The sequence below is a fragment of the Esox lucius genome, chromosome 10 (genome assembly GCF_011004845.1).
Source record: "Esox lucius isolate fEsoLuc1 chromosome 10, fEsoLuc1.pri, whole genome shotgun sequence".
In the NCBI taxonomy this organism is placed as follows: domain Eukaryota; kingdom Metazoa; phylum Chordata; class Actinopteri; order Esociformes; family Esocidae; genus Esox; species Esox lucius.
Genome location: NC_047578.1, coordinates 16,024,362 through 16,051,341, shown reverse-complemented (window position 1 = coordinate 16,051,341; position 26,980 = coordinate 16,024,362). Strand labels below are relative to the sequence as shown.

Here is a 26,980-nt window from a genome sequence, read left to right as displayed (position 1 = left end):
GTGCATCCAATCTCTATAGTGTGTGTCCAACAACATTTCATGTCAAGTGTGTGTATACTAGATAGAAGCTGCTCAGCCATCTCACCGCTATCCCACCAATTAGCATTACTTTTCAGCCGTGTTTGTAGAGGTTAGAGAGTCAAAACAGAGTGTTATGCCGAATAGGACATTGGAGGTAGTGTGGGTGTTATATCGTGCAAATACCTTATTTCATAAGAAAGATGTATTTCAACATGTCAAATTCAGTAGAAGTCTGTCCTTTCACTGTTTCCAGAATGCCAGCTATTCAGAGTTGTGCTGTTTACACTGACAAATTGATCCACTGCACCCGGGGACTGAGATTAAGAGACACCTTCACTGAATTTCAGTATTCCCATGTTTGATCCATACATCATTGCATTATAAGGCATTATAAGGTGATTGTCTGGCATGCTCTTTGTTCAATTTATCTTTTGTGTCATTGGTGTCAAACTCAATTCCTATTAGTTTAGGGTTTTTCATTTCAGAGTTTGTCCACATAAGACCTAAACTCCCAGCTTGTAAATTAGCTAATTCATAGGCAAAACATATTTGATTAGACAGGACATTACTAATGGCTAGTGAACATACTAAAGCTATTATTAGTTGACTAGCAAGTTTGATGATACCAAAGAGGAAGAGAGGAAGCGAGTGGGTCAACTCAGCTCCTAGCCTGTCCACATACTTTAATAAGGTGATGAGTTATTGTATAGAATCACTGAGAGTCACATATTCAGTGGGGAGAACAAGTATTTGATACACTGCCGATTTTGCAGGTTTTCATACTTACAAAGCATGTAGAGGTCTGTAATTTTTGTCATAGGTATGAGAGACGGAATCTATATGACTTTTAAATAATTAATTAGCATTTTATTGCATGACATAAGTATTTGATCACCTACCAACCAGTGACAATTCCGGCTCTCACAGACCTGTTAGTAATGAGTGAAGCCCTCTTGTTCTCCACTCATTACCTGTATTAACTGCACCTGTTTGAACTCGTTACCTGTATAAAAGACACCTGTCCAAACACTCAATCAAACAGACTCCAACCTCTCCACAATGGCCAAGACCAGAGAGCTGTGTAAGGACATCAGGGATAAAATTGTAGACCTGCACAAGACTGGGATGGGCTACAGGACAATAGGCAAGCAGCTTGGTGAGAAGGCAACAACTGTTGGTGCAATTATTAGAAAATGGAAGAAGTTCAAGATGACGGTCAATCTCCCTCAGTCAGGGGCTCCATTCAAGATTTCACCTCGTGGGGCATCAATGATCATGAGGAAGGTGAGGGATCAGCCCAGAACTACACGGCAGGACCCGGTCAATGACCTGAAGAGAGCTGGGACCACAGTCTCAAAGAAAACCATTAGTAACACACTACGCCATCATGGATTAAAATCCTGCAGCGCATGCAAGGTCCCCCTGCTCAAGCCAGCGCATGTCCAGGCCCGTCTGAAGTTTGCCAATGACCATCTGCATGATCCAGAGGCGGAATGGGAGAAGGTCATGTGGTCTGATGAGACAAAAATAGAGCTTTTTGGTCTAAACTCCACTCTCCGTGTTTGGAGGAAGAAGAAGGATGAGTACAACCCCAAGAACACCATCCCAACTGTGAAGCATGGAGGGGGAAACATTATTCTTTGGGGATGCTTTTCTGTAAAGGGGACAGGATGACTGCACCGTATTGAGGGGAGGATGGATGGGGCCATGTATCATGAGATCTTGGCCAACAACCTCCTTCCCTCAGTAAGAATATTGAAGATGGGTCGTGGCTGGGTCTTCCAGCATTACAACGACCCGAAACACACAGCCAGGGCAACTAAGGAGCGGCTCTGTAAGAAGCATTTCAAGGTCCTGGAGTTGCCTAGCCAGTCTCCAGACATGAACCCAATAAAAAATATTTGGAGGGAGCTGAAAGTCCGTATTGCCCAGCGACAGCCCTGAAACCTGAAGGATCTGGAAAAGGTCTGTATGGAGGAGTGGGCCAAAATCCCTGCTGCAGTGTGTGCAAACCTGGTCAAGAACTACAGGCAACGTATGATCTCTGTAATTGCAAACAAAGGTTTCTGTACCAAATATTAAGTTCTGCTTTTCTGATATATCATACTTATGTCATGCAATAAAATGCAAATTAATCACTTAAAAATCATATAATGTAATTTTCTGAATTTTGGTTTTAGATTCTGTCTCTCACAGTTGAAGAGTACCTATGATTAAAAATGACAGACCTCTACATGCTTTGTAAGTGGGAAAATGGGCAGTGTATCAAATACTTGTTCCCCCCACTGTATACACTACCGTTCAATGTTTTGGGGTCAGAATAGGAAATATAGCAATTGACAACATTAGAAATCATAATCTTTAATTTAAATAATTGTGTCCTTCAAAATTCAATTTTGAAGCAATTACTAGCCTTGCAGACCTTTGGTATTAAAGTTGTTGATGTAATCTGAAGTGTTATCACTCCATGCTTCTCCCACAAGTTGGATCAATTTCTTTTGGTCCTTGTCTTGTTGTAGGAAGAAAATCAATCACGCGCCATCCACAGGGTATGGCATAGCCTTCCTTTTTCAAAATCCCTTTTACCCAGTACAAATCTCACATTTTACTACCACCAATACACGCCCAGACCATCACATTGCACTCAAGCACTCCTCTAGCATAATTTCATTTGGTCTGCATCTCAGAAATGTTCTTTGTAATCCTAACACCTCAAACTTAAAATCATCTTTTTTCCAATCTTCCTCTGTTCAGTGTCTGTGCTCTTTGGTCCATCTTAATCTTTTCTTTTTATTTGCAAAGTCTGAGATATAGCTTTTTCTTTGCGACTATGCCTAGAAGTCCAGCATCTTGGAGTTTCCTCTTGACTGTTGACATTGAGACTGATGTTTTGCGTATACTATTTAATGAAGCTGCCAGTTGAGGACCTGTGAGCAGTCTGTTTCTCAAACTAGACCCTGTAATGTTTAACACTAATTTGTCCTCTTGCCAGTTTGCGATGTTCTGTGAAGGGAGTAATACACAGCGTTATATGAGATCTTTGTTTTCTTAGCAATTTCTTGGACTGAATAGCTTTCTTTTCACAGAACAAGAATAGGTTGATGAGTTTCAGAAGAAAGTTCTTTGTTTCTGGACATTTTGAGCCTGTAAACAACCCCAGAATTTCTGATGCTCCAGTTACTCAACTAGTCTAAAGGGCAGTTGTATTGCTTCTTTAAGCAGCACAACGGTTTTCATCTATGCAAACATAATTGCAGAAGTTTTTTAATGATCAATTAGCTTTTTATAATGAAACTTAGATTTTAGCAAATACAGCGTGCCATTGGAACACAGGACAGATTGTTGCTGATGGGCCTCTGTACACCACTATGTTGGTATCACATGAACAAATACACATTGTTAATGTTGTAAATGACTTCTGTAGCTGGAAACTGATTATTCTTTTATCAAATATCTACATCTCTTTGGACATAAACTTGCAAGATAGAATTGTGTTAAGGCATACATCTTTAGGAGGTTATAGGAAATATTACTGAACGTTCCCAGGTGCATAGTAGGCTCAATCATTGTACAATCAATGATGTTTAGAATGACCAAAACTCTTCTTAGAGCTGGTCATCTGACAAAACTGAGTCCTTGGTCAGGGAGGTAACACAGAACCCAATGGCCTTCAGAATTCCTCTACAGAGATGTGAGAACCTGCCAAAAGGACAACATTTTTGCAGTGCTCAATCAATCAGGCCTTCATGGTGGAGTACTAGATGGGAGTAAAAGGCATTTGACTGATTAACTGACAATGTCTGAAGAGCTTGGAGAAAGATTTTCTGTTCTGATGTGACCAAAATCAAATAATTAACCCTGAATGCCATGTCATGTATGATGTGACATTTTGAATTAGGTTCCATACAGAGAGTACATTACAATAAAGGTATTGGTTGGGACTCTAATAGGACTATATTGCTCATTTATTGCACTAGTAAAAACTATACACAGGCAAAACAATTTTGTTACACACTATTAGACATGAATTGAATTGGTGTGTGTGTGTGTCCCCTTCATGACTGGGCCAGCAGAGGTTCACAGAGAGGTAATGGACCCTGTCTGCCCACTCGCCAATACAGAACAAAGACATTGTTTGTAAATCTGTTGTTTGAATGGCTGAACAAACCTCTATGGACTGCTGTTAAATGGCAGCACTGAGTTGGCCAGCAAACAGTCTTAGCTCTGGGAACACGTTATTTTCTTTATCTCAAGATAACACACCAACATCTTCAACTTCAGCAGACAAAAAATAAAAAAACTAATCTTTATTTAATGCAAAGTATATTTTCTTTCCAGTCAAGTATGAAATAGAATATACAAATACTTTACATGAGAATTTTCATTGAAAATAACAAAAGGAAACGAAATAGAGATCACTCAGGATGGGGTGAATGACTTATCCATCTAATCATGTTCATATTAAGACAGTGTTTACTGAGTGTATAGTGGCATCTTATGGTCTGGGATAAGACTGAGCATGACAGAGGCACTATGTTAACCTCTCACTTTTACTGACCAATCACAGCCCTGGATTCCAACATTACCTATGAACAGTTTAGACTGGGATTTGATCAACCCTATAACCTGGCTAAATGGTACCAGTTTGTAAATCAATACCTGTTCAAATGACTTAAACATAAATTCCTTGGTAGAAACAGCCAGAGGTGGAAAAGATCTAATGAGATTTGAAAATGGCTCCACCAATACAGATTTGACTTTGTGGCTGTGATTTGGGTTGCGTTAAGCAGGATAACGATACAATTTGATATTTGCTATACAGGAAAAGCAATGATATTTTCAGTCAGCAATGTTAGACAGTGTTTTCAAACTGAACAAGGCCCTCACTAATGAGTCTCAACCCTATAACGCTCCAAACTGTAGATGGTCTGTCGACCAGTTAACGGTCATCACTAGTGAAATCTCAAAATAACCTTTGACCGGAAGAGAAAACATGTTCTTGAGGATCAAAACCTTCATATATTGTGGCTTAATTAACTGACGGATCTACAAATAGTAATGAGACGCTTTTATGATGTTAGGTGATTTATAGATACGTCAGTCATTTTGATCCACTTTGACTATTGGCCATTAGTTGGTGTTGAAAAGTTGATCTAGACCGCAGGAGGACCAACAGGAGGACCAAAGGGCAATTAAAATACATCCTGTTTTGAGCTTGAAGCCAGGTCTCTCAGAAGGTAGACCTCTGGTAACAATTATATGAGGAAAATAAGGTTGATGTATTGCAGTGCATCCTAGTGGTGTTTTGTCTATGAAGGCTCATTCGACTTCATAAGGTACCAATGAGTAAAGTATTTGGACTGTGACTCTTTCAAAGAAAATCTATACAGACTGAATAGTTTCAAATGAAAGTATTTGGAAATGTTTACTTGTGTGTATAGAGCAGTCAAAATACTTGGATTTGATCCCATATTCCTAGCACACAATGATTACATCAAGCTGTTTAATATATATAATTGTCTCAAATAGAAATGGGAAATCATGTAGTGATACTTAGTCACTTTTACTGTAAAGAAAATAAATAAGTGTTTTGAAACATTTCTACAACAATGTGAATGGTTCTTTGATAACAGCTTTTCAGATTTGCCCCAATGCTGTTTCAGCAAATCATTCCCCCCCACAGTTTCTTGGCAAATAAAGCAGATAAATGCCTGAAACTAAGGGAAAACGTGACAAGCATAATATATATTCATTACATGCTAGGAATATGGGAACAAATACTAAACTTTTGACAGCTGTTTACAAAGTGAATTTGTGAAATCCTGTTGAAAATATTAAAACTGACAGTCTACACTTTACCCACATGGTCATAATATATTTTCAAATCCAAAGTGCTGGGGTAAAGAGCCAAAACATGTCATTCTCCAAAATACTTTTGGGCCTCACATTACACTCATGTACACACACACACACACACACACACACACACACACACACGTGCATGTGCACGCGCACATACACACACGTGCACGCGCGCACACACACACACACACACACACACACACACACACACACACACACACACACACACACACACACACACACACACACACACACACACACACACACACACACACACACACACACACACACACACACACACACACACACACACACACACACACACACACACACACACACACACACACACACACACACACAACCTCTATCTAGGTCTCTAGCACAAATGCCACAATTGAAAAAACAACAGAGGCAAAGATCCAAAGGGACACATTCAGCTGTCATTGTGTTTCTGCTGGTAAGAACGTTTCACTGATTAACCCCTAAAAAAAATAACAGGAAATGGCAACACAAGATGTGATTTAAGATTAAAATGTTTAGCTGCAGGCTCTGTCTGGCCTAGTTCAAACTCTTTGGCATCATACGACCAACGAATGATGATCATCATTTATTGAATTCATATAAAAGTCATAATAGAAAAACAAACAAAGTGAAACTAAATTACTCAAGATTCATCACATCTCACAATAAAACAACATCAACACAAATGTGTTTCTTGTTGAAAAATTCTAAATCCATCCTAAAAAGTTAATCTTCAACTATATTTACACACAGAGGATCTTAGAGCCCTAACCTGGCATTCTGTAAAACACATTCACCTTACTACAACACACACATGCATCCAGGCATACTGTGAGACAGACATGATGGAATCATTCTCAGGTACCGCATGGTTGAAAAACACCTGGGATGAGGAGGGTTTCAGGACATTGTTTGCAATCAATCGTCCGGTCAAGTTCCTCCATGTCACATGAAATCGTTCAGCTCAGCGTCCAGGGCAGCGGCCATCTCGTCAGCTTCAGAGCTGCTTCCCTCCTCTTCCTCGTTGGAGTCCTTGGTGGACTCATCCGCCGACTCCCCCTCTTCTTCCTCTGCTTCCTCCACCTTGGCCTCGGCAAGCTTGCGTTTCTGTCCCCTGGAGAGAGGTAGAGAATGGTTGATTGATGAGTAAGACCAGTAAAACCTTGTGTGTCGACACTCACAATCTCCTATTATTAAACATAGAATTCATAACAGTAGAAAGGCAATTTCCTGTATGACGTTACACTGTGCACACATCACTGAAGACTTGTAGGTCAGACAGAGAAAGAGACAGTGAAATACGAAGGCAACACTGTCAAACAGAAGGCAAAACAAAGGAATGAACAGCATTTCATGTAACCATTTGCTAACTATTGCATGGAAGATCTTTTTTTCCCTAAACAAGATTCCAACAGAATGGAGAGTTGTCCCCCAATTCAACAGAAAAATGATTCACCACTAGTCTGAAGATAAATAATTTGCCTTGTTCCAGTTAAGACAGCACTAAAAGGAACACCTTGGAGAACAGTGGATAGAGTAATGACAGGGTAGAAGACTCCTCCCGAGGGGAACTAGATTTATTCACTTGATGCTGCTACTACACTGTAGACGAATTCTCCCCGAGCCCAAGAATATCACAGAAGAAGAGAAGCCAACTGGTGTTCCCATAAAGGAACCCAACTAAGCAGTGGTGACGAGGGACAGAGAAGAGAGGCAGAAATAGAGCAAAACAAACGACAGGGAAAAGAAGAAAGTCAGATAGAGTAGAACGCCTGTAATAAATCAGCCTCTTCCTCCATTCCAGGTCCAGATGAAAGCCAGTGTGTAGGGGTGAAATGAGAGTGAGAGGATGAGGTTCGTTGAACAGAAGGGGACACCCCCCCCCCCACACACCCAGTGATACCTACTCAGAGGACCTGTTAGTATGATACTAATGAGGCAGGTAGGGGAATCACATTTTCTCTGAACCCCCATAACAAATGGTGAAGCCTGATGGTTTAGTTCTGTTTCGCTTTCAACTGAATGACTTCCTGGCCTCTGACTAGTTTGTAACCCCAGAACATATTAGGATGTAATGGGGTCATTCAGTGACTCAAAAGACTTGAAGGATATCTAGTACTATCCTTGAGTTACATCCAGGGCTAGAAAACGAGAAATATGTTGCGCAATTACGTGCATAAAACCGTGGCATCGCATCGCATCGCATCATCTTCCGCTTAATCCGGGGCCGGGTCGCGGGGGCAGCAGTCTAAGCAGGGATGCCCAGACTTCCCTCTCCCCAGACACTTCCTCCAGCTCTTCCGGGGGGACACCGAGGCGTTCCCAGGCCAGCCGGGAGACATAGTCCCTCCAGCGTGTCCTAGGTCTTCCCCGGGGTCTCCTCCCGGTGGGACGGGACCGGAACACCTTCCCAGGAAGGCGTTCCGGAGGCATCCGAAACAGATGCCCAAGCCACCTCAGCTGACCCCTCTCGATGTGGAGGAGCAGCGGCTCTACTCTGAGCTCCTCCCGGGTGACCGAGCTTCTCACCCTATCTCTAAGGGATCGCCCAGCCACCCTGCGGAGAAAGCTCATTTCGGCCGCCTGTATCCGGGATCTTGTCCTTTCGGTCATGACCCAAAGCTCATGACCATAGGTGAGAGTAGGAACGTAGATTGACCGGTAAATCGAGAGCTTCGCCTTACGGCTCAGCTCTTTCTTCACCACGACAGACCGATACATCGACCGCATTACTGCAGAAGCTGCACCGATCCGTCTGTCAATCTCCCGTTCCATCCTTCCCTCACTCGTGAACAGGACCCCTAGATACTTAAACTCCTCCACTTGAGGCAGGCACTCTCCACCAACCTGAAGTGGGCAAACCACCCTTTTCCGACTGATGACCATGGCCTCGGATTTGGAGGTACTGATTTTCATCCCCACCGCTTCACACTCGGCTGCAAACCGTCCAAGTGCATGCTGAAGGTCCTGGCTTGAAGGGGCCAACACGACAACATCATCCGCAAAGAGCAGAGACGAAATCGTGTGGTCCCCAAACCTGACACCCTCCGGCCCCTGGCTGCGCCTAGAAATTCTGTCCATAAAAAATTACGAACAGAACCGGTGACAAAGGGCAGCCCTGCCGGAGTCCAACATGCACAGGGAACAAGTCTGACTTACTGCCGGCAATGCGGACCAAGCTCCTGCTTCGGTCGTACAGGGACCTGACAGCCCTTAGCAAAGGACCCAGGACCCCATATTCCCGAAGCACCCTCCACAGGATGCCACGAGGGACACAGTCGAATGCCTTCTCCAAATCCACAAAACACATGTGGACTGGTTGGGCAAACTCCCATGAACCCTCCATCACCCTGTAGAGGGTATAGAGCTGGTCCAGTGTTCCGCGGCCTGGACGAAAACCACACTGTTCCTCCTGAATCCGAGGTTCTACTATCGGCCGTATTCTCCTCTCCAGAACCCTGGCATAGACTTTCCCGGGGAGGCTGAGAAGTGTGATCCCCCTATAGTTGGAACACACCCTCCGGTCCCCCTTCTTATAAAGAGGGACCACCACCCCGGTCTGCCATCCCAGAGGCACTGTCCCCGACTGCCACGCGATGATGCACAGGCGTGTCAGCCAAGACAGCCCCACAACATCCAGAGACTTGATGTACTCAGGGCGGATCTCATCCACCCCCGGTGCCTTGCCACCGAGGAGTTTCTTAACCACCTCGGTGACTTCAGCCCGGGTGATGGACGAGTCCACCTCTGAGCCCTCATCCTCTGCTTCCTCAATGGAAGACGTGACGGCGGGATTGAGGAGATCCTCGAAGTATTCCTTCCACCGCCCGACGACATCCTCAGTTGAGGTCAACAGCTGCCCACCTCTACTGTAAACAGCGTTGGTAGGGCACTGTTTCCCTCTCCTGAGGCGCCGGATGGTTTGCCAGAATCTCTTCGAGGCCAGCCGATAGTCCTTCTCCATGGCCTCACCGAACTCCTCCCAGGCCCGAGTTTTTGCCTCCACAACCACCCGGGCTGCAGCCCGCTTGGCCTGTCGGTACCCGTCAGCTGCGTCAGGAGTCCCACAAGCCAACCAGGCCTGATAGGACTCCTTCTTCAGCTTGACGGCATCCTTTACTTCCGGTGTCCACCACCGGGTTCGGGGATTGCCGCCTCGACAGGCACCGGAGACCTTACGGCCACAGCTCCGAGCGGCCGCTTCGACAATGGCGGTGGAGAACATGGTCCACTCGGACTCAATATCTCCAACCTCCCTCGGGATCCAGTCGAAGCTCTGCCGGAGGTGGGAGTTAAAGATCTCTCTGACAGGAGACTCGGCCAGACGTTCCCAGCAGACCCTTACAGTACGCTTGGGCCTGCCGAGTCTGTCCAGCTTTCTCCCCCGCCATCGGATCCAACTCACCACCAGGTGGTGATCAGTTGACAGCTCAGCCCCTCTCTTCACCCGAGTGTCCAAGACATACGGCCGCAGGTCAGATGAGACGACAACAAAGTCGATCAGTCCAATAACTGAACACCACTCGGGTTCAGATCAGGGGGGCCGTTCCTCCCAATCACGCCCCTCCAGGTGTCACTGTCGTTGCCCACGTGGGCGTTGAAGTCCCCCAGTAGAACAATAGAGTCCCCAGTCGGAGCACTTTCCAGCACCCCTCCCAGAGACTCCAAGAAGGTCGGGTACTCTGCACTGCCGTTCGGCCCGTAGGCACAAACAACAGTGAGAGACCTATCCCCGACCCGTAGGCGCAGGGAAACGACCCTCTCGTTCACCGGGGTAAACTCCAACACATGGCGGCAGAGCTGGGGAGCTATAAGCAAACCCACACCAGCCCGCCGCCTCTCACCATGGGCAACTCCAGAGTGGTGAAGAGTCCATCCTCTCTCAAGGAGTGTGGTTCCAGAGCCCAAGCCGTGCGTAGAGGTGATCCCGACTACCTCTAATCGGAACCTCTCAACCTCACGCACTAGCTCAGGCTCCTTCCCCGCCAGCGAGGTGACATTCCACGTCCCTAGAGCTAGTTTCCGTGTCCAGAGATCGGGTTGTCTAGGCCCCTGCCTTCGACTGCCGCCCGATCCTCTTCGCACCGGCCCCTTATGGTCCCTCCTGTGGGTGGTGAGCCCACGGGAGGTAAAACCGTGGCGTTAATTGCAATTAAAAGTTTTGTGGTTTTTCTCCTAGCTAGGCATTTAAGAGGAGAAAATACTGACTTCATGGATACTAACACCTTTGAAAACGCATTCAAGTTGAATTAAATTGATAAAAACAGACTGTGCAACTTTCTTTAATCTTCTGATGTAACTCAAACCTGTTGTGGACTGTCTTGAGTACACATTCCATTCCTCCATCTTCTCTCACGCATCATCTCTCTGCCAATCATTTTCAGTTCTATCTGTGCCAAAACTGCAGCATAAACAACTCTGGGAATATTGAACAACACTTTAGAAGGATCTGGAATTGAGACCCAAGGTTTTCAGCATCAAACCTCATTAAATATTGCTGCATGTTTTTCTTTAAAGGGCCCAATCACAACCCTGTCAGATTAAAAACAGTTCATTGTGATAAATAAATGTTGATGCGATTAATGAGGGAAGGGGGTCAGACATAAGCCACATAATTAGCTGTCATGCTCGCTATTCAGTCCAAACAAATTTCAAAATCATGGACATTTGTTACGCTATGCTGACACTATATTGCTTCGAGGTATCACAGTGAATAAATATTGCACACCGATACACAACCCTTCGTCTAGATAAAAAAGGAGAGCTCCAAAATAGTTTTATTGGAATTTGCAGCTGTTGTTAAGTAATCAATGTGATAATGTATGCCCCCTTAAACTACTTTTATTAGGCATTGACTTTGTGTTTCATTAGAAAACACTGCCTTTTCTCCATTCTGTTCATCCTCCATTCTGCCTCTTTCTGTTCCCCATTTCTGCCCCATTATCCATAATGATTACCATCTCAACATAACTGGGTCCACTGTACTCCATCATTAGCACTCAGGGCCCCTGTGGTAATCAGTTCTAACAGCATGCTAAGTATTGAGAAATGGTGGAGTGGCTGTAGTTAAATATACAATAATCTGAAGATCCCCAGAGAAAGGTCCAACGCTACAGTTCCTGGTTCCTCAGAGGATCCAGCCCAGGCAGCTGAGTCAGGGAGACTCACCATGGTTACACTAAGTTGAACACACTCAGTTGAGAATAACAGCCCTTCTGAACCTCAAGTACATTTCTGCAGTATTAGAGACATGTTTTCAAATAGATTTTTTTAGCAGTCATATATAAAATTGAGGTTGCCAAATAAAAACAAAATTACTTTACAGGGCAATACACAAAATCGTTTATAGAAAGATTATTTCATTAATTGTACTGAGGTAATGTTTTTGCTAATTATTTTTGTGAGATTAAAATGTAAATCAACCGAAGGCTAATTGTTCAGGAGAAAATCTAAATTTACAGACTACCAGTAATTACATTTGATTTTCTGGAAAGAAATGGTGTCCTTAGGAATTTCGGCAAAGAAAGCTGGGGTAAAAGTTTAAATAGCACTGTCCAGTGGGCTGGACCAAAGTGTAAGCCAGTATGTTAGAACCAAACTTTTTTTTTAAACTAGCTTTACAGAAAAATGAACACAGGGCCTCGTAAACATTTGATCCATGAACACATTTAAAAACCTGTGAACACATTTAAATCTTCCATCCAATAAATGATCCTGTGAAAATTACATATGCAGTCGTGGCCAAAAGTATTGGCAGCTTTGCACTTTATTTAAATAATGTAGTACTTTTAGAAAAAAATTGTCAATCAACAATCTCCGGTATCCACACATGTATATCTTTGGTTTGCAGCTGAAGAAAACCAAAATAATAAGAATAATGCACTTAGCTCATTCCACAAAGACATCCGTAAATGGCCCAGATAATATTATTCCCACCTTCTAAAGGCCCGTGCCCTATGATAAAGAAAAACTAAATGAAGCCTCCAAGAAAAGAACACCTTCCCCACATGGAGGATCTTCAATGCTGTTTTGGGGTTGCTTTACTTTAACTGGCACTGGGCGCCTCAAACATAGAGAATGACATCAGAAAGCTAGGTCTCCATCAAAGCACCCAGGAATGGTGCGAGACAAAATGCTGCACTGTTCCCAGCAATCATTTCAGATCTAAATCCTAGTCAAAACATTTGGAGAGATCTTCAAAAAGCAGTTGGGAGGCACCCTTCAAATATGGGAGAACAGGAGCCGTTGCACTTACAAAATGTGCAGGAAGCTCATCCACAACTACAGGAAGCAATTCATTACATTTATTTTGGCTAAAGAATGTGCTACCAAATATTGATTCCAGGGTGAAAATACTTGTCACTTTGTTTGTTTTCTGATTCTAAAGCATATACTAGGCTCTAAATCAAAAACAAAAAGTTATACAATATTAGCAGTGAAATAAAAAACTTGTGGAGATCAAAAATTGTTAAATATAAACATATTTTTTTGGAAACTATGAGATATTTGAAGAAAGAGCACGGGGTGCCAATTCTTAAGGCTACGACTGCACAATTAGTGAAGGAGTGAGTGTGCAGTACTGTCAACACTCCCCTACTCGTTGCTTGCAGTGCCTTGTGGGTGGGAGTACTTTATCCATGTCATCAATCAACCACCATTTCTTTACTTTTCAATGAAATGTTTTTTTCCCATTCCTCGCAAATCGAGCTTTAATGCTGAATCCAGTTTGACATTTAAAATCATTAGGGTTCTATCTGGAACTGAACACTCCCATTATACACTGTAGCGATTTACATGTCTTAGGATTTTCATATTCTGCACTTTATGTACCCTTAAGGTGAGAACTTTACATGACTTAGAAAAAATATTTCCCTAGATGGCAGTTCTAAGATCTGCAATGGGGAATCTTTGATCTCAGGATTATGCTTTGCACAAACAGAACATTTTAGTATCAAGGTCTCGAACTGTGTAGAGTATTACAACTACTATGTGAGCACTATGTCCTAGAATTTCCTAAGAATGTCTATGTATTAACGCCTAATCACTTAACCTAAACAGATGATATATTTGAAATCACATTTACCTCATAAGAATGAATACGCTTTTTCATTTTTTATTATAGATGGGTGTAATTGTTGCTCAAACAATTCTGACTGCAGATGAAGAACAGCGGACGGACCCATTCAGGATTTGGATTCAGGATTTGCCCGTGTCTCACAAACACCGCTCAGCTGAGCCTACATTAATCCCACAAACTAATGGTTGGTATCAAAAGAACAGCAGGAACACAGGGTAATAGAAAAACGACTCAATGTTACAACAGAAGTCTGTGACACAAACACACAATGGTAGAAAGGAGTTAGTTCATCCAGGGGACAGAGGGCTAACTTCTAACAGCCACGGGCCACACCAGGCCATTCCAGCACAGGCCACACCCGGACAAATGAATCATGATGGCAGAGACAACAGGGTTTGGAAGAAAAAGGTGACCTAAAGCGCACTCTCCTGTCACAGTACTGAGGATTTTGGTGAAACAGAATACAGGGGGTCCGGAGCGAGGATGGAGGTAGGTCAGGTGTGTTTATACAGCCACATACAACCCAATATCTAAGAGTTAGTAAGGCAGCCAGTAGTTGGGAGCAGGCAGCCGCAGTAAGCTCTGTTTCCTGGCCTTCCAGTCCTGCGGAGTGGGGAGAGGCTCACAGGGAAACACCAGCAGGGATGAAGAGGGCTAGGGAGATGTTGAGAGGGAGGAAGGCAGTTCACCAGAGGAGAACTGTGTAGAGCGCCAAATGCAAATGAGTAGGCTAAATGAACTGGAAATAAAAAAGAAAGACGAGAAGCATCTCCATTTTTACTTTGACTCTCTCAGGGTGTATTTCAGGTCACACACACATTACTGAGGAAGAGAGAGAGGGAACAGAGGAAGAAAGAGAGTGTAAAGTGTGGCGAAAGCCATTACAAAACCACAAAGACTTTCAGTAGCTCTTAGCTGTTCATGGAATACACATGACAGCTCAGAGTTACAGAGTGCTAACGGGGGAGAGAGGAAGAAACAGAAGCTAAGACGAAGGAAAAAAGATACAGGAGGAAAATTCAAATAACATCTATTGCCAGAGCTAACAGAGAACTCACCACGTGAACACTTGGTTAAAAAAGATTATACCACGCAAAAAGTTCTATTAATCCAGGGATTCTCAACCTTTTGCAAGCTGTTCCCCCCCAAAGCTGGTTCACTGCCCCCTTCCTGGCGCCACCCCCACTACACCACCTTGGATAGATTGGATAGATGGATAGATGGATAGATAGCCCCCTAGGCTATTATTTTTAGGCCCACACATTATTATTGTCATCAGTGGCGGTAGGTAGGCCTATTATCATTACTAGGCTATTGTTATAATTGGCACTTAGCACCAGACTTCTAATGTGAGCTTGCAGGCATTATTATTAATATTATTATGTGTAGTAGTAGGCCTATTATCATTACTAGGCTACTGCTATATAATTATGAGGTTACATGCTTTATTGTTGGTATTATTATTATCATCATCATCATCATCATCATCATCATCATCATCATCATCATCATCATCATCATCAGTAGGCCTATTATCATTACTAGGCTATTGTTATAATTGGCACTTAGCACCAGACTTCTAATGTGAGCTTGCAGGCATTATTATTAATATTATTATGTGTAGTAGTAGGCCTATTACCATTACTAGGCTACTGCTATATAATTATGAGGTTACATGCTTTATTGTTGGTATCATCATCATCATCATCATCATCATCAGTAGGCCTATTATCATTACTAGGCTATTTCTATAATTGGGAATTGGCACCAGACCTCTGATATGAATGTATGATCTATTATTGTTATTATTACTAGGACTAATAGTAGGCATATCATCTGCATTTTTTACAGAAGCTTGCAGGTAGGCAATGTTAATGTGAGACCTGAGCCTGCTTTGCCTTGCAAAGATCCTCAATTCTTGGCGCAATGTCTGATAAACATAGCCTCAAATCTTCCTCGATTTGTCCCTGATTGCAGTATTTCGTTTTGAGTAATTTTTGAGAATCCTGCCTCGACGCGAAAGGGAGGAGAATCTTCAAGGCGACGTCACAGAGTTGAGGGTATTCCTGCATCAATGCTGCCCAGAATGACGAAAGAGGGCAGGAGATAAAGAGTTCCTTCAGCCTACTGTCACTCTTCAGCTCAATTAGCTGTTCCTGCATGTCAATTGACAGCTCGTTTGCTGTGCACACAAATGGATCTCGAACCCACGCAAAAGAGCGATAATCCTCTTTAAAGTACGTCGCAAATTGTTGTCTCATTGCTGACAGGTGCTCAGACGCTGACTGAAATAGAGAGGAGAAATCGCGTGACGTGCCTGCATCAGTGATAAAGTCTGCAAGGCTGGGGAACATGTCGCAGTTCCCTCGACTGATGCGGCCATGCCAGAGGCCAAGTTTTTGTGTGAAGGCGTCCACTCTGTCTGCAAGGTGCAAAATATGAGTTTTCCGGCCTTGCAAAGGCAGGTTGAGGCCATTAGAGCTGTCAAATATATCGACCAAATAGGACAGAGACGCAAGCCACATAGTGTCATCCAGATGCTTGGCCAGATCTGATTTGATATCTGCCAAAAAACACCTCCTCTCGCAGCTCATACAACCGCTGTAACACCCGCCCCCTGGAGAGCCAGGGAACTTCAGTGTGCAGAAGCAGCTGTTCGTGCCCTGACCCCATCTCCTGGCAGAGGACCCCAAACAAGCGAAAGTTTAGCGGCTGTGATTTGATGAGATTTATCATTTTCACAGATTGGTTCAGCAAGGAGTCAAAGAGAACTGGCATTTTTTTTGCAGCTAGTGCTTCGCGATGGACAATGCAATGTGTCCATTTCACAAGTGGAGTTACTTGCTGAACACGAGCAGCTAGCCCATGCTCATGGCCCGTCATTGGACAGTGGTACTGCACCGAGCCTGGCTGCTGCACTATCTCCTATCATTATTCTGCACATGTCTTACGCGGCCGGCAAAATGAGAGTCTCTGCAATTGTATGCGGTTTACCAGTTTAGCTATTCTTTTGGCCACTACATACGATGCCTCCAAACACTGTTTAGACAGTGCTGTGAACTGAAATTGTTGCCTGTTGCTGATGGGGGCCATCAAGCTTTCTTTTAAAATATTCAGCCGGTTTATCCTTAATGCCAGCATGCTTTGTTTCGAGGTGCCTTTTTAGTTTGCAGGGCTTCATGCTGTCGTTTGCCAGCACCTCGGCACACACGACACACTGAGGTCTCAGATCAGCCGTGACTGTAAACCCAAACTGCATATATGCTTCATTGTACCTTCAAAGCTTTTTTGCAGCTGGTGGTGCGTCGGTTGCCTTGTTGGTCCTCACTAGAAATCTCTCAATTTTTGTTTGTTTGGGGAGAGAGAGATACCGTTTCTCTTCGGGAGACTTGTTTAAATTATGACAAATATGCTATATACATGTCACTAGATTGGTCGCTAGTCGCTTTTGTTATAATAGTCCAACCACTTGCATTTCAACAAGGGTGGAAATTTTCGTGAATTGTATTTTTTCTGATTTAATTTTTGTCTCCCATCCTGTAGCCTAATCGTGCCCCCCCTGGGAAAGTGTCCGCGCCCCCACAGGGGGGCGGGCTACACCGGTTGAGAACCACTGTCTTAATCCCTTTCCAAAATGGCCTCCTCTTCCATTAATAACACCCAGATTCTGCCCAAGCCCATAGGGCAAGCTTTCGTCAAAAGTCGACTAAATCCAGAATAAACAATAGCAAAACAGGATGGCATTTGGGACCGAGCCTGTTCCCTCCTATAACCTCATTAAAAAAGACACAGAGGAAGATGAAAGAGTGTCGCTGGGCGTGGAGGAGGAGGAGACAGAGGGGACGATGTTGCGTGGAATATCTTCGGGAAGCTTTGCTTAGCCATGCCGAAAATACAATCACCGTTGCCACCGTGGTCTCAGTTCACAGTGTGTGTGTGCGCGTGCACGCGGGTACACCAGTGTGTCTTCACCGTAGTACCACTGTCACATGGACTACTCCTGTCCCCCGGCAACCCCTGGGCCCTGTCACCCCCCATCCCTGTCACATCCAGATTAAAGGCTCCAGGCCATCTTTCACGAGTCAGATCTTTTCCCTCCGTTTCCCCCTGAAGACGCAAACAAACATTTAACAGGGAATACGGCACACAGCTGTGGCTGACGGAAGTCGGGATAGTTTGGTCCAAAATGCTTCTGGCTGAAAGCAGAGCACTAGGGATTGGCACGCACCCTGGGAGCTGAACCCAGAGATCGCATTTGAAATTTTAGTCACCTAATGCACTTATCCAGGGTGACTCACATACATTATTGATGACATATATTTAGGTTCCTAAGGGTGTTATGTGGCTGGCCACATTATACATGTAACTGATACTGGTCCAGCACAGTTCATGACCTGCAGGGCCAAGGCCTTTCATGACTCATTCATTCATTGATTCAAATGTGTTCATTAAGTAGGGATTGTAGCCTACCAAACCTCATTAATTGATTCATCAGCTCAGCCTCTCAAAATCCTCCTTAAAATAAGAGGGGATTTTTCGGTTTGTCTCCGGAGTAAATCCAGTTCCTATCCTGAAATATTCACTCACACGCTTTCTCACCCCCACTAATAACAAGAGTTTATTTCTTGTTCAATAAAACCGTTTCAGGATAAAGACAAGGTAAGAAATCCATCAAATAATAGCCGCACCTCAACGACAACCAGAACCAGTAACTGCACGCTATGGCAAAAAAGTATAGCTGTTTGCATGGCAACCTCATTCAGCCAAGATTAAAATGAGAGATTGTACATTATATTCGTTGGAGTCCTTGGAGTCTGGCACGTCCACAAGACACAGAAAATCCCACAAAACACTTGATCCTAAATGGAAAAACTCCTACCGATTTAAGATTAAACAGGCTGATGACTGAAACCCAGAAAGTGCATGAAAAATAACGCAGTTTTGATGGATGAAGCGAGAAAACACTAACTGCATAGTTAATAGTTACATATAGTAGTGTTTACATCAGCATGATGTACAGGGCACAGCAAGTATTTCTCAATCCCCTAAGCATTTTGCATCCACACACCGCAGAGGTATTAGAGCCGTGGAGCTGACAGTCCATGGGACAAACCAGGAGAATATATCTCACTCATAAGCAACCGGGTGATCATGTTAAAGGCCGTCAAGCTATTGCAGAACGGACAATGGGCACTGGAGGGGGTTTCTCCAGAGTTTACGAAGACAATATTCTCAGTCTGTGTTTGGACATCTGTCATCTAACTTGACAAACTGATAACCACTTCTCTGGAACGTGCACATCATCTTCAAGGTTGGTCTCTCCCTATTCTCCTGACCTAGCTAACAAGTGGAGCTCGAACACACACTAGGTTATACACACATTTGGGTGGCACAGGAAGAACTGAATAGGGATGCGCTTCTAAGATAGGCTGCATATTATCATCATAGTCAAAAATCATAGATGTTTTTGGAACAGCTAGCTACTTCTGTGCAAATAAAGTTTTTGCTGTTATCTAATGAAAAGCCCGGGCATGTGTTTACGGTTGACCCTTTTGTACTTTTTCCTTTAAAATTGATACGCAAAGCTACCCATTGCTGCTGTGCGCGTTGCTGTGTGTTGCAATTAAAAGGGTCCATGCGGAAATGCTAACTTTGACAACCCTATTATGAGGATACAGCTCAAGGTAGACAGCAGGCAGTGGTGACGTTCTTGAAAAGTAGCAGACTATTAGTAGCATTCGGCAGCTGCTTCACATCAACAGCTTTGAGGGAACGGAAACCAACAGAGACCCCTTGGATCCAATCTCAGACAGCGGCTTGACAGAGTACTCAGACAGCGACAGGCATTAACTCTCCCAGGTTGCGAAATTGAATGCATCTTCAACAGAATAGAATGCATCTTCAACTGAAAAGCCGCTGAGATCACAGAGGATTTCCAAAAAGCTTTAAATAAACATGGGAAAGACAGAACGACTGTTGGCCATGGGAAAACATTCAAGTAACACTTGGCTTGTGGAGAGGATGAAGGTTCTCGTGTGAGTGGGGCTCAGAGCAACACAATTATCAATTGGCTAGTTGATTGGAGGATAATATCCACACGCCCCCCTAGAGCTGGTTAAATAAGGAGTGTGAGCAGGAAGTCCTTCTACGGTCAGTAAATGGTCCTGTGTCTCTCTAAACCACGACACCAGTCAATCCCCTACTGTATCAATGGAGCCAACAGTCATACCAATAGCAAGCTCACACTGACCATGATGGAAGGAGAATCACTGACCATGTTGGTTTGGTGAACGACGCTTATGACTACTTTGACAGACGTAACAAAATGATAGTAGCTCATGCCAAAAGTTGTAGAATGCAACTACAAACTAAAAATGTGTTCTGACACATTGACTGTCAGTCTCTCGTCATTATACAAAGTTCAGGTCCCTTTCCAAATGTTGGAGGGGGACGGGGGAAATTGCATTTAGACTTTGCAGGATACATTAGCATGTTTCTAACATCTTTTTACAGAACATAATTGACAATTTAGCAGAATCATGCAATATTTGAGTTCATAGATTTAATAAAAAATATATAATACAAGGCTTGGGATTTAAAGGCTTAGCAGTCTAACACAGTCACAGCAAGACTCAGAGAACTGTTTGCTACTGAAGGAGATCAATCACAAAACAAAAAGAAAGAATCTGCTCCTTGCACCACTGGGTTGAAACAGAGAACCAGAAACTAGGTCAGATTACTTGCAGTTTTTCTCCCTTTGTGCATTTTCCCCCTCCATTTTTGTATTTGAGAAAAGCCTGACTAAGCATTCTCGTTTCTGCGTCTGCATCCCTTGCTCCCCTCCCCTGCAGCCCAGCTCTTTTCATCCTGGAGCAACAATGCTCCTTACATCAGATAGACAGAGCTGCCTAGCACCGAGGCCGCATCTTGGATGACTTTTCCTACACAGCCAAAGCACCCGACCTGCATCGTTCATTGGAACCTTCTTCGATCAGGTGTTAAAAAGAGCAAGGATGTGAGTCACCTGCTTTAACATCCCCATGGAAACTGTTCAGTTATTTCAACAGAAACCCTTATTAGGCCAGACGTTCTGAGGGCAAGCAGCGGCTGAGCACCTACGAGAATGTCTGCGGACGTTATGCCGGCACGCAAACGCGAGCAACTCTCCATGTAGTTCATCCCCACCTCTGCTGCGTCTCCCAGAACACTCTGACAGTTGACCTTTAAACCACCTCCACACCTTCCGTCCTCTTTCCCCCCTCCGTCTGAACAGAGACTCTGGCCTCTGATAGCCCTGCGGAGGGAGGGGGGGACAGGGAATGAAGCGAAGCCACGTAGACTGACTGGACTTCTGCCACGGCGGAGACCAAACGAACGTGCACGGTGCCCGGCAGTAGACGCAGAGAGAAGAGGAAGGAGGTGAAATCAGGTTTTACAACACGACGAACAGGAGGAATAGTGCTGAGGCACCGCTTTCACAAACAAGCTAAATTTGATTGTTTTTTTTTTTTTTGTGGTTTTTCTAATCTCCTTTTTCCCTCCCTCTGTCTTTTCCTTTGTAGCGTCAGTCGTCGTCTTTTAACTGCTGAATGTTTAATTAATCTGGGCAGAGCGGCAACAACAGAACGCCTGGCAGTGAGGGGAAATACAGGAGATTCCTCTTTTACGGTAATAAGGACAAACACCAGGGCTTAGAGACAAACAATTTAACACGGTTCATCCACTTTTAGCTTCTAGTCTAAAAGTTACTGTTGCACTTTATATGGCATATTAGTATATGGTTTACAATGATATTGTAGGTAATACCATTAATCAGATATCCCTTGCTTATTTCACCTCAGCATGAATAGTTTCCTGCAGACATTGACTAGAGCATTACCATGACGGGCAAGATATGCAGGTCCATTAGACTTCCTGACTGGGGATGCAAATAACTAACCACAGACTTTACTAGCCACGTAAGAAGTCATAGTGAAGGATGGCTGCTGAACAAACCAGTCAAACAGGAGCCATAAATAGATGGCTATAAATCAAACACCAGTGGACCATAAGATGCACTGCTCGGGAAAATTGGTCTTACAAAGTTAACGGTGGCAGACTGAGGGCTGTTATTCAGTTGAGCTCTACTGCACTCGGCCTTTCATTCTAGGAAGAATGGAGGGAAGACAGGTAAAGACGAACACTAGAAATCAATTAGAGATTTACAGTTCAGACAGTGTTGAATATCTGTAGGTTTCAGCCACAGGGTCTTGTACTGACTGGACCAACTACACAGATCAGAGATGTAGCTAGCTGTGGAGCGCTTTCGTTAGACTGGTTTATTGTCATAGTCAAAGCTCTAGCCTACTTCCTTGTCGTGTGAAAGCCTCCTACAGCCAGAGAGATTAGAAAAATGCCACCCCTCACTACACCAAATTAGAATGTTGTGCTCCACATCTCTGCATCGCTCAATCAACCAGAAGCGCTCATTTCCACTGAAACATTTGTGTTGGACATGGATAACACAGCGGGGGCATCTCTTTAAATGAATAATGCAAATCAATTAATGAGGAGGAACTGCTTGAAGTAGCTTTGTGATCTGAGCTCTTAATTCAGCCCATTACACAGTGATGGAATAAATAATGACAGGCTTAACACTTTAGAAAGGACACACTTAAGCTAGAAAACGCAGTATATCCACTGCAGCAAAGAACTGTTTAGAGACAGCACATTCAGGTACCTATCCACCAATAAGAAGTCCCAAAATGATTTTGAATTCAGCTGTGTATCAAGTCACATTTGCTCTGCCTACACAGATGGAAAACACCTACGTATTCAGTACAGTCCCGGATAAACGACATTCACTAACCGCCCTAAGACAGACCAGGGCCAGTTCATTTAGAAATGAAAGAGAACATAGAAAAAACGTCAGCTATCCCACCAGTTATATAACACTGAATAGAAATCCCTGAGGGAATACTAGTTTGAAACTGGATAGAAAAATATAATCGTGGGGAAGGGGGAAAAAGATGTAAATGAAGAACCGTCTTGTTTGATTCTATATTTCATAAGAACATGGATATAAAGCGTTAATCCTCAGTACAGAGGGCAGGGTGCCAGACACATTTCACTGCAGAAAAAAGGAAGAGACGAGAGAGGTGGAGAGGAAGGTAAAAAAGAAAGGAAGAGAAAGACTAATATGATAGTGAAAAGATATTAGAAAGAGAACATTTACATAAATTTGTCATCTCTAGCAAAGCATGGCAAGATGCATGTAACTAAATTAAAACACCTTTTTGAGCTTATACAATGTACACTGTCTTAACTGATACAAATGGTGTAGATAATCCTAACTGATAGATTATCCACACTAATGTACATACAGTGATGATCATCCTTACTTAAGCAGATGCAGAATACCGTTTAGATCATCCTGACTGATGCAGTGTACCTTTGTAGATCATCCTGACTGATGCACTGTACAGTGTAGATCATCCTAATTGTGCATATACATTGTGGAACATCCTAATAGAAGCAGATGCAGTGCATTGGGGGATTGTCCTACCTGATGCAGTGTACACTGTTGATCGTCCTGAAGCAATATACAGTGGGAATCATCCAAATGGATGCAAACCCTAACTGATCACCCTCACAGATGCAGTGTCAACCTGACTGATGCAGTGTACGGTGTAGGTCATCTTGACTGATGCAGTGCACGGTGTAGATCAGTGGTTCCCAACCAGGGGTACTAGGACCCCTGGGGGTACTTGGCCTCTCCACAGGGGGTACTTGAAAACACTCACGACACCATAGAATTACTAGTGAAATTAACATGAGGGGGTACTTCAGGGGTACTGAAAGCAGTGCAAAAACATTTTAGGGGTACAGTAACTGAAAAGGGTTGGGAGACACTGGTGTAGATCATACTGACTGATGGACATACAGTGTGGATAATCCTAACTGAACCAGATGCAGTATACTCTGTAGATCATCCTGATGCAGTGTGCATTGTTGATCATCCCTACGGATGCAGTGCACATCATCCCAGTGCAGGTCATCCTAACTGATGCAGTGTACAATGCAGAGCATCCTAAATGATGCAGTGAACAGTGCAGGGCATTCTAACTGATGCAGTGAACAGTGCAGGGCATTCTTACTGATGCAGTGAACAGTGCAGGGCATCCTAAGCGATCCAGTGAACAGTGCAGGGCATCCTAAACTGATGCAGTGTACAGTGTAGGTCATCCTAATGGATGCATTGTGCATACAGTGTGCAGGAATAAACTAGGGCACGCAGCACCTAAAACCTAAATACTGTATTACATTACATAACAAACCCTTTTTCTCCATAAGGCTGAGATGGCTAGGAAAAGAATGCAGCTACTGTTAACTAAAGCTCTCTACAGAGTGGTAGAATGAGGTGGTTTGCAGAGGGTTCACAAAGTTTTCACCCAAGTTCTGTAAACAATGATCTGTTGACTCTAAAGGCTAACCTATTCCATGATGCATGATTCAGACAAAACCCAACCGCACTCATTCTTACCAGTCACCCTAAAACCCTGGGCAATACACCATAACAGTATGTCCAGTCACATGCTCTGCACATTTGTAGATCGCTGTGTGACGATTATGGAAGTTTGGGAAGCATTGTAATAAAGGTTCTCGTCCCCTCTGTCATTTCTGCATCTCTGAAATATGCGAAAGAATAAAACCATAAATAAATCCACCTTCTCCAGACAATTTTCTATATTGTTATTTTCCATAATTGTAGGTTATATTACAATACCCTTTCCTGGCCTATTTGTGAAATATCTTTAATACCCTTAATGATTTTGCTTCACTTTTCCACTACTTCACCTTTCATAATAACCCAAATTTGGACAACTGCTGATCAAGAGAATATCGTTGCCAAAGCAAGCCAAGTACAGTGTTTTAAATCAGAGGAATCTAGTGAGATGTGTCCTACTTTGACTTCTCTTAGATCATAATTAACACTTGCAATTGCATAATGCCAGCCAATGAATGCAGGATATTCATTTTGATTAATTAGATACTAAAATGTGCTGTGGAGAGGAGAAATCAGAACATAGTGTTCTGATATGTAGATCTCATATCACACAGAGACGTTTTTGATGGCTTCAAAAGATACATAAATTAACATGAATTAACCCAGCCTAGCACTAGAGTTAACTAATGTAACTGATCTGGTGTGTTAGACAGTGAAAATGCATACAATCTGTGTCAAGGTTTTAAATCTATATTGAAAAGCATTGTCCAAAAGCATTGCCTTCCTTATGTGACAAATAATAATTCAGGGATATATAGCTCCAGTAAGAGTCTAAGAAAATGAACATGTCAGTAAGAGCCACCCCATCAGTATTATATGGCAAATGGCTATAGGAGGCTTGAGCAAGCTAATTAGTTTCTCTGAGAGACACATATCCTAAAGCAGTTGTGAGAAGAGAGAGTGGATTTGGTGTCCAATTAGCTTAGCCATACAGACATGGTGGTTTGAAATGAGCTTACAGACATGTGTATGAAGTGATAGAAGGTCTCTCTCCACTCCCTGGAGGACACCACAGCTTCTAAATCAATGGAGGAACATGCGAGATGCATGTCCAACATGGAGAATCACAAACACTGACTGAAAATGTGCATCTTCTTTTAAATTGGTAAGAGCTTGATCAAGGACAGGCTTTACCAGTGGTGTTTTTAAAATGTAAAAATTTGGTGGGGCACAAACCATTAAAAAATATAGGATACATACTAGTAAAGCTACAAAACTCCATCTTGCTACTGATGTGTTTATTTAATACATCAACAAACAGCGTGGCTTCACAAAACATTTTTAACGACAGAGTGGCTAGCTTCTTCCAGGTTTTGTAGTACACAGAGAGACCTTCTTGTGTAATTGCTCTCCTCTCTCACACACGTAAAATTATCACTGTCACATTTACAAACCTAAATTAGGAATGCAAACAAGCTCAGAAACAATGTGCCTACAGGGCCATACGCGAACAGCAATGAGCTCAACACCACTGAAGGCCACATTGTAGCGGAAAGACAACTTTTTAGGGATACAGATCCATTCTATGACAACAAACTTAATAGACAAGCATGGACACACTGACACTCGTCACCATCTATATCAATCGATCCAGCACAACAATATGACCAATGCACGGACCAGCACCACAAAGGCAGGATGATAAAATGTGCTTTCACCCACCAAGGCTGAGGGCTCACTTGAAGAGAAAGGTGGCACGGCGGTTCTTCCTCTGGGCAAACCTTTAGATGACTTTGGGAATGCTTTCGATGTACAACATGGCCAATACGTTGAGTCGCGGCTGTCCCATGGTATTGCGAGTGAAGGTTTTTACCCTCTTCAAGGTGGAAAAGTTCCTCTCTGACTCGGATGTCGTCATAGGTGTTGTTATGATAATTTTCAGCAGAGTGACGGTCTCAGCAAAAGCCTCCTCTAGGTTGTTCTCATGGATGGATCTTAAGAGAGACAGGGCCGTCTTACCAGTGTGAAGCTCAGTGTGGCGGTACAGAGTGGTCAGCTCAGACTTCAACTTTTCCTCGTTTCCTAGAGGCCATAGTTTCACCGCACAGTCAAGCTCAGATCTAGGGAAATTACAGGACACATTGTGGGAAGAGAGAGCCGTCAACCAGCTTGGCAGCGATTAGGTGGTCACTTTGTGAAAACCTCTGCTCCACCTGGGAGATGACTGTGTCACATGCCTCCTTCATCACCGGCGCTGTGTTGGTTACTAGTCGGCCTGGCTCGTTTGTTCCATCGTGAACGGTGGCAGCCCATTCATCAGTTTGCTTCTGCATATTCTGGACATTCTCCTTGAAACAGGTGAGCGCACTGTTAATCCCAGATGCATCGATGCTCCGTTTTTGCAGAGTGATGTATAAAACATCTACTTCTGGCATAAGGAAGAAAAAAAAATCCAGCAGCTGCAGAAAGGCTCGGTCCCAGAGTTTTTTTGACAGGCCGTATGCCTCATTTAT

General features: G+C 43.5%; 1 protein-coding gene across 3 annotated transcripts in view; it reads right to left on the bottom strand.

Annotated features, from left to right (window-relative positions):
• Positions 1–6,477: 6,477 nt before the first annotated feature.
• Positions 6,478–26,980, bottom strand: part of ctdp1 (CTD (carboxy-terminal domain, RNA polymerase II, polypeptide A) phosphatase, subunit 1) — a 77,783-nt gene continuing 57,280 nt past the window's right edge. For all 3 annotated transcript variants that reach the window (XM_010873807.5, XM_020050469.3, XM_020050470.3), the window contains one exon: positions 6,478–7,018. In XM_010873807.5, coding sequence (XP_010872109.4) covers positions 6,850–7,018 — 169 coding nt within the window. In that variant the 3' untranslated portion in view covers positions 6,478–6,849. The remainder of the gene's footprint in view (positions 7,019–26,980) is intronic.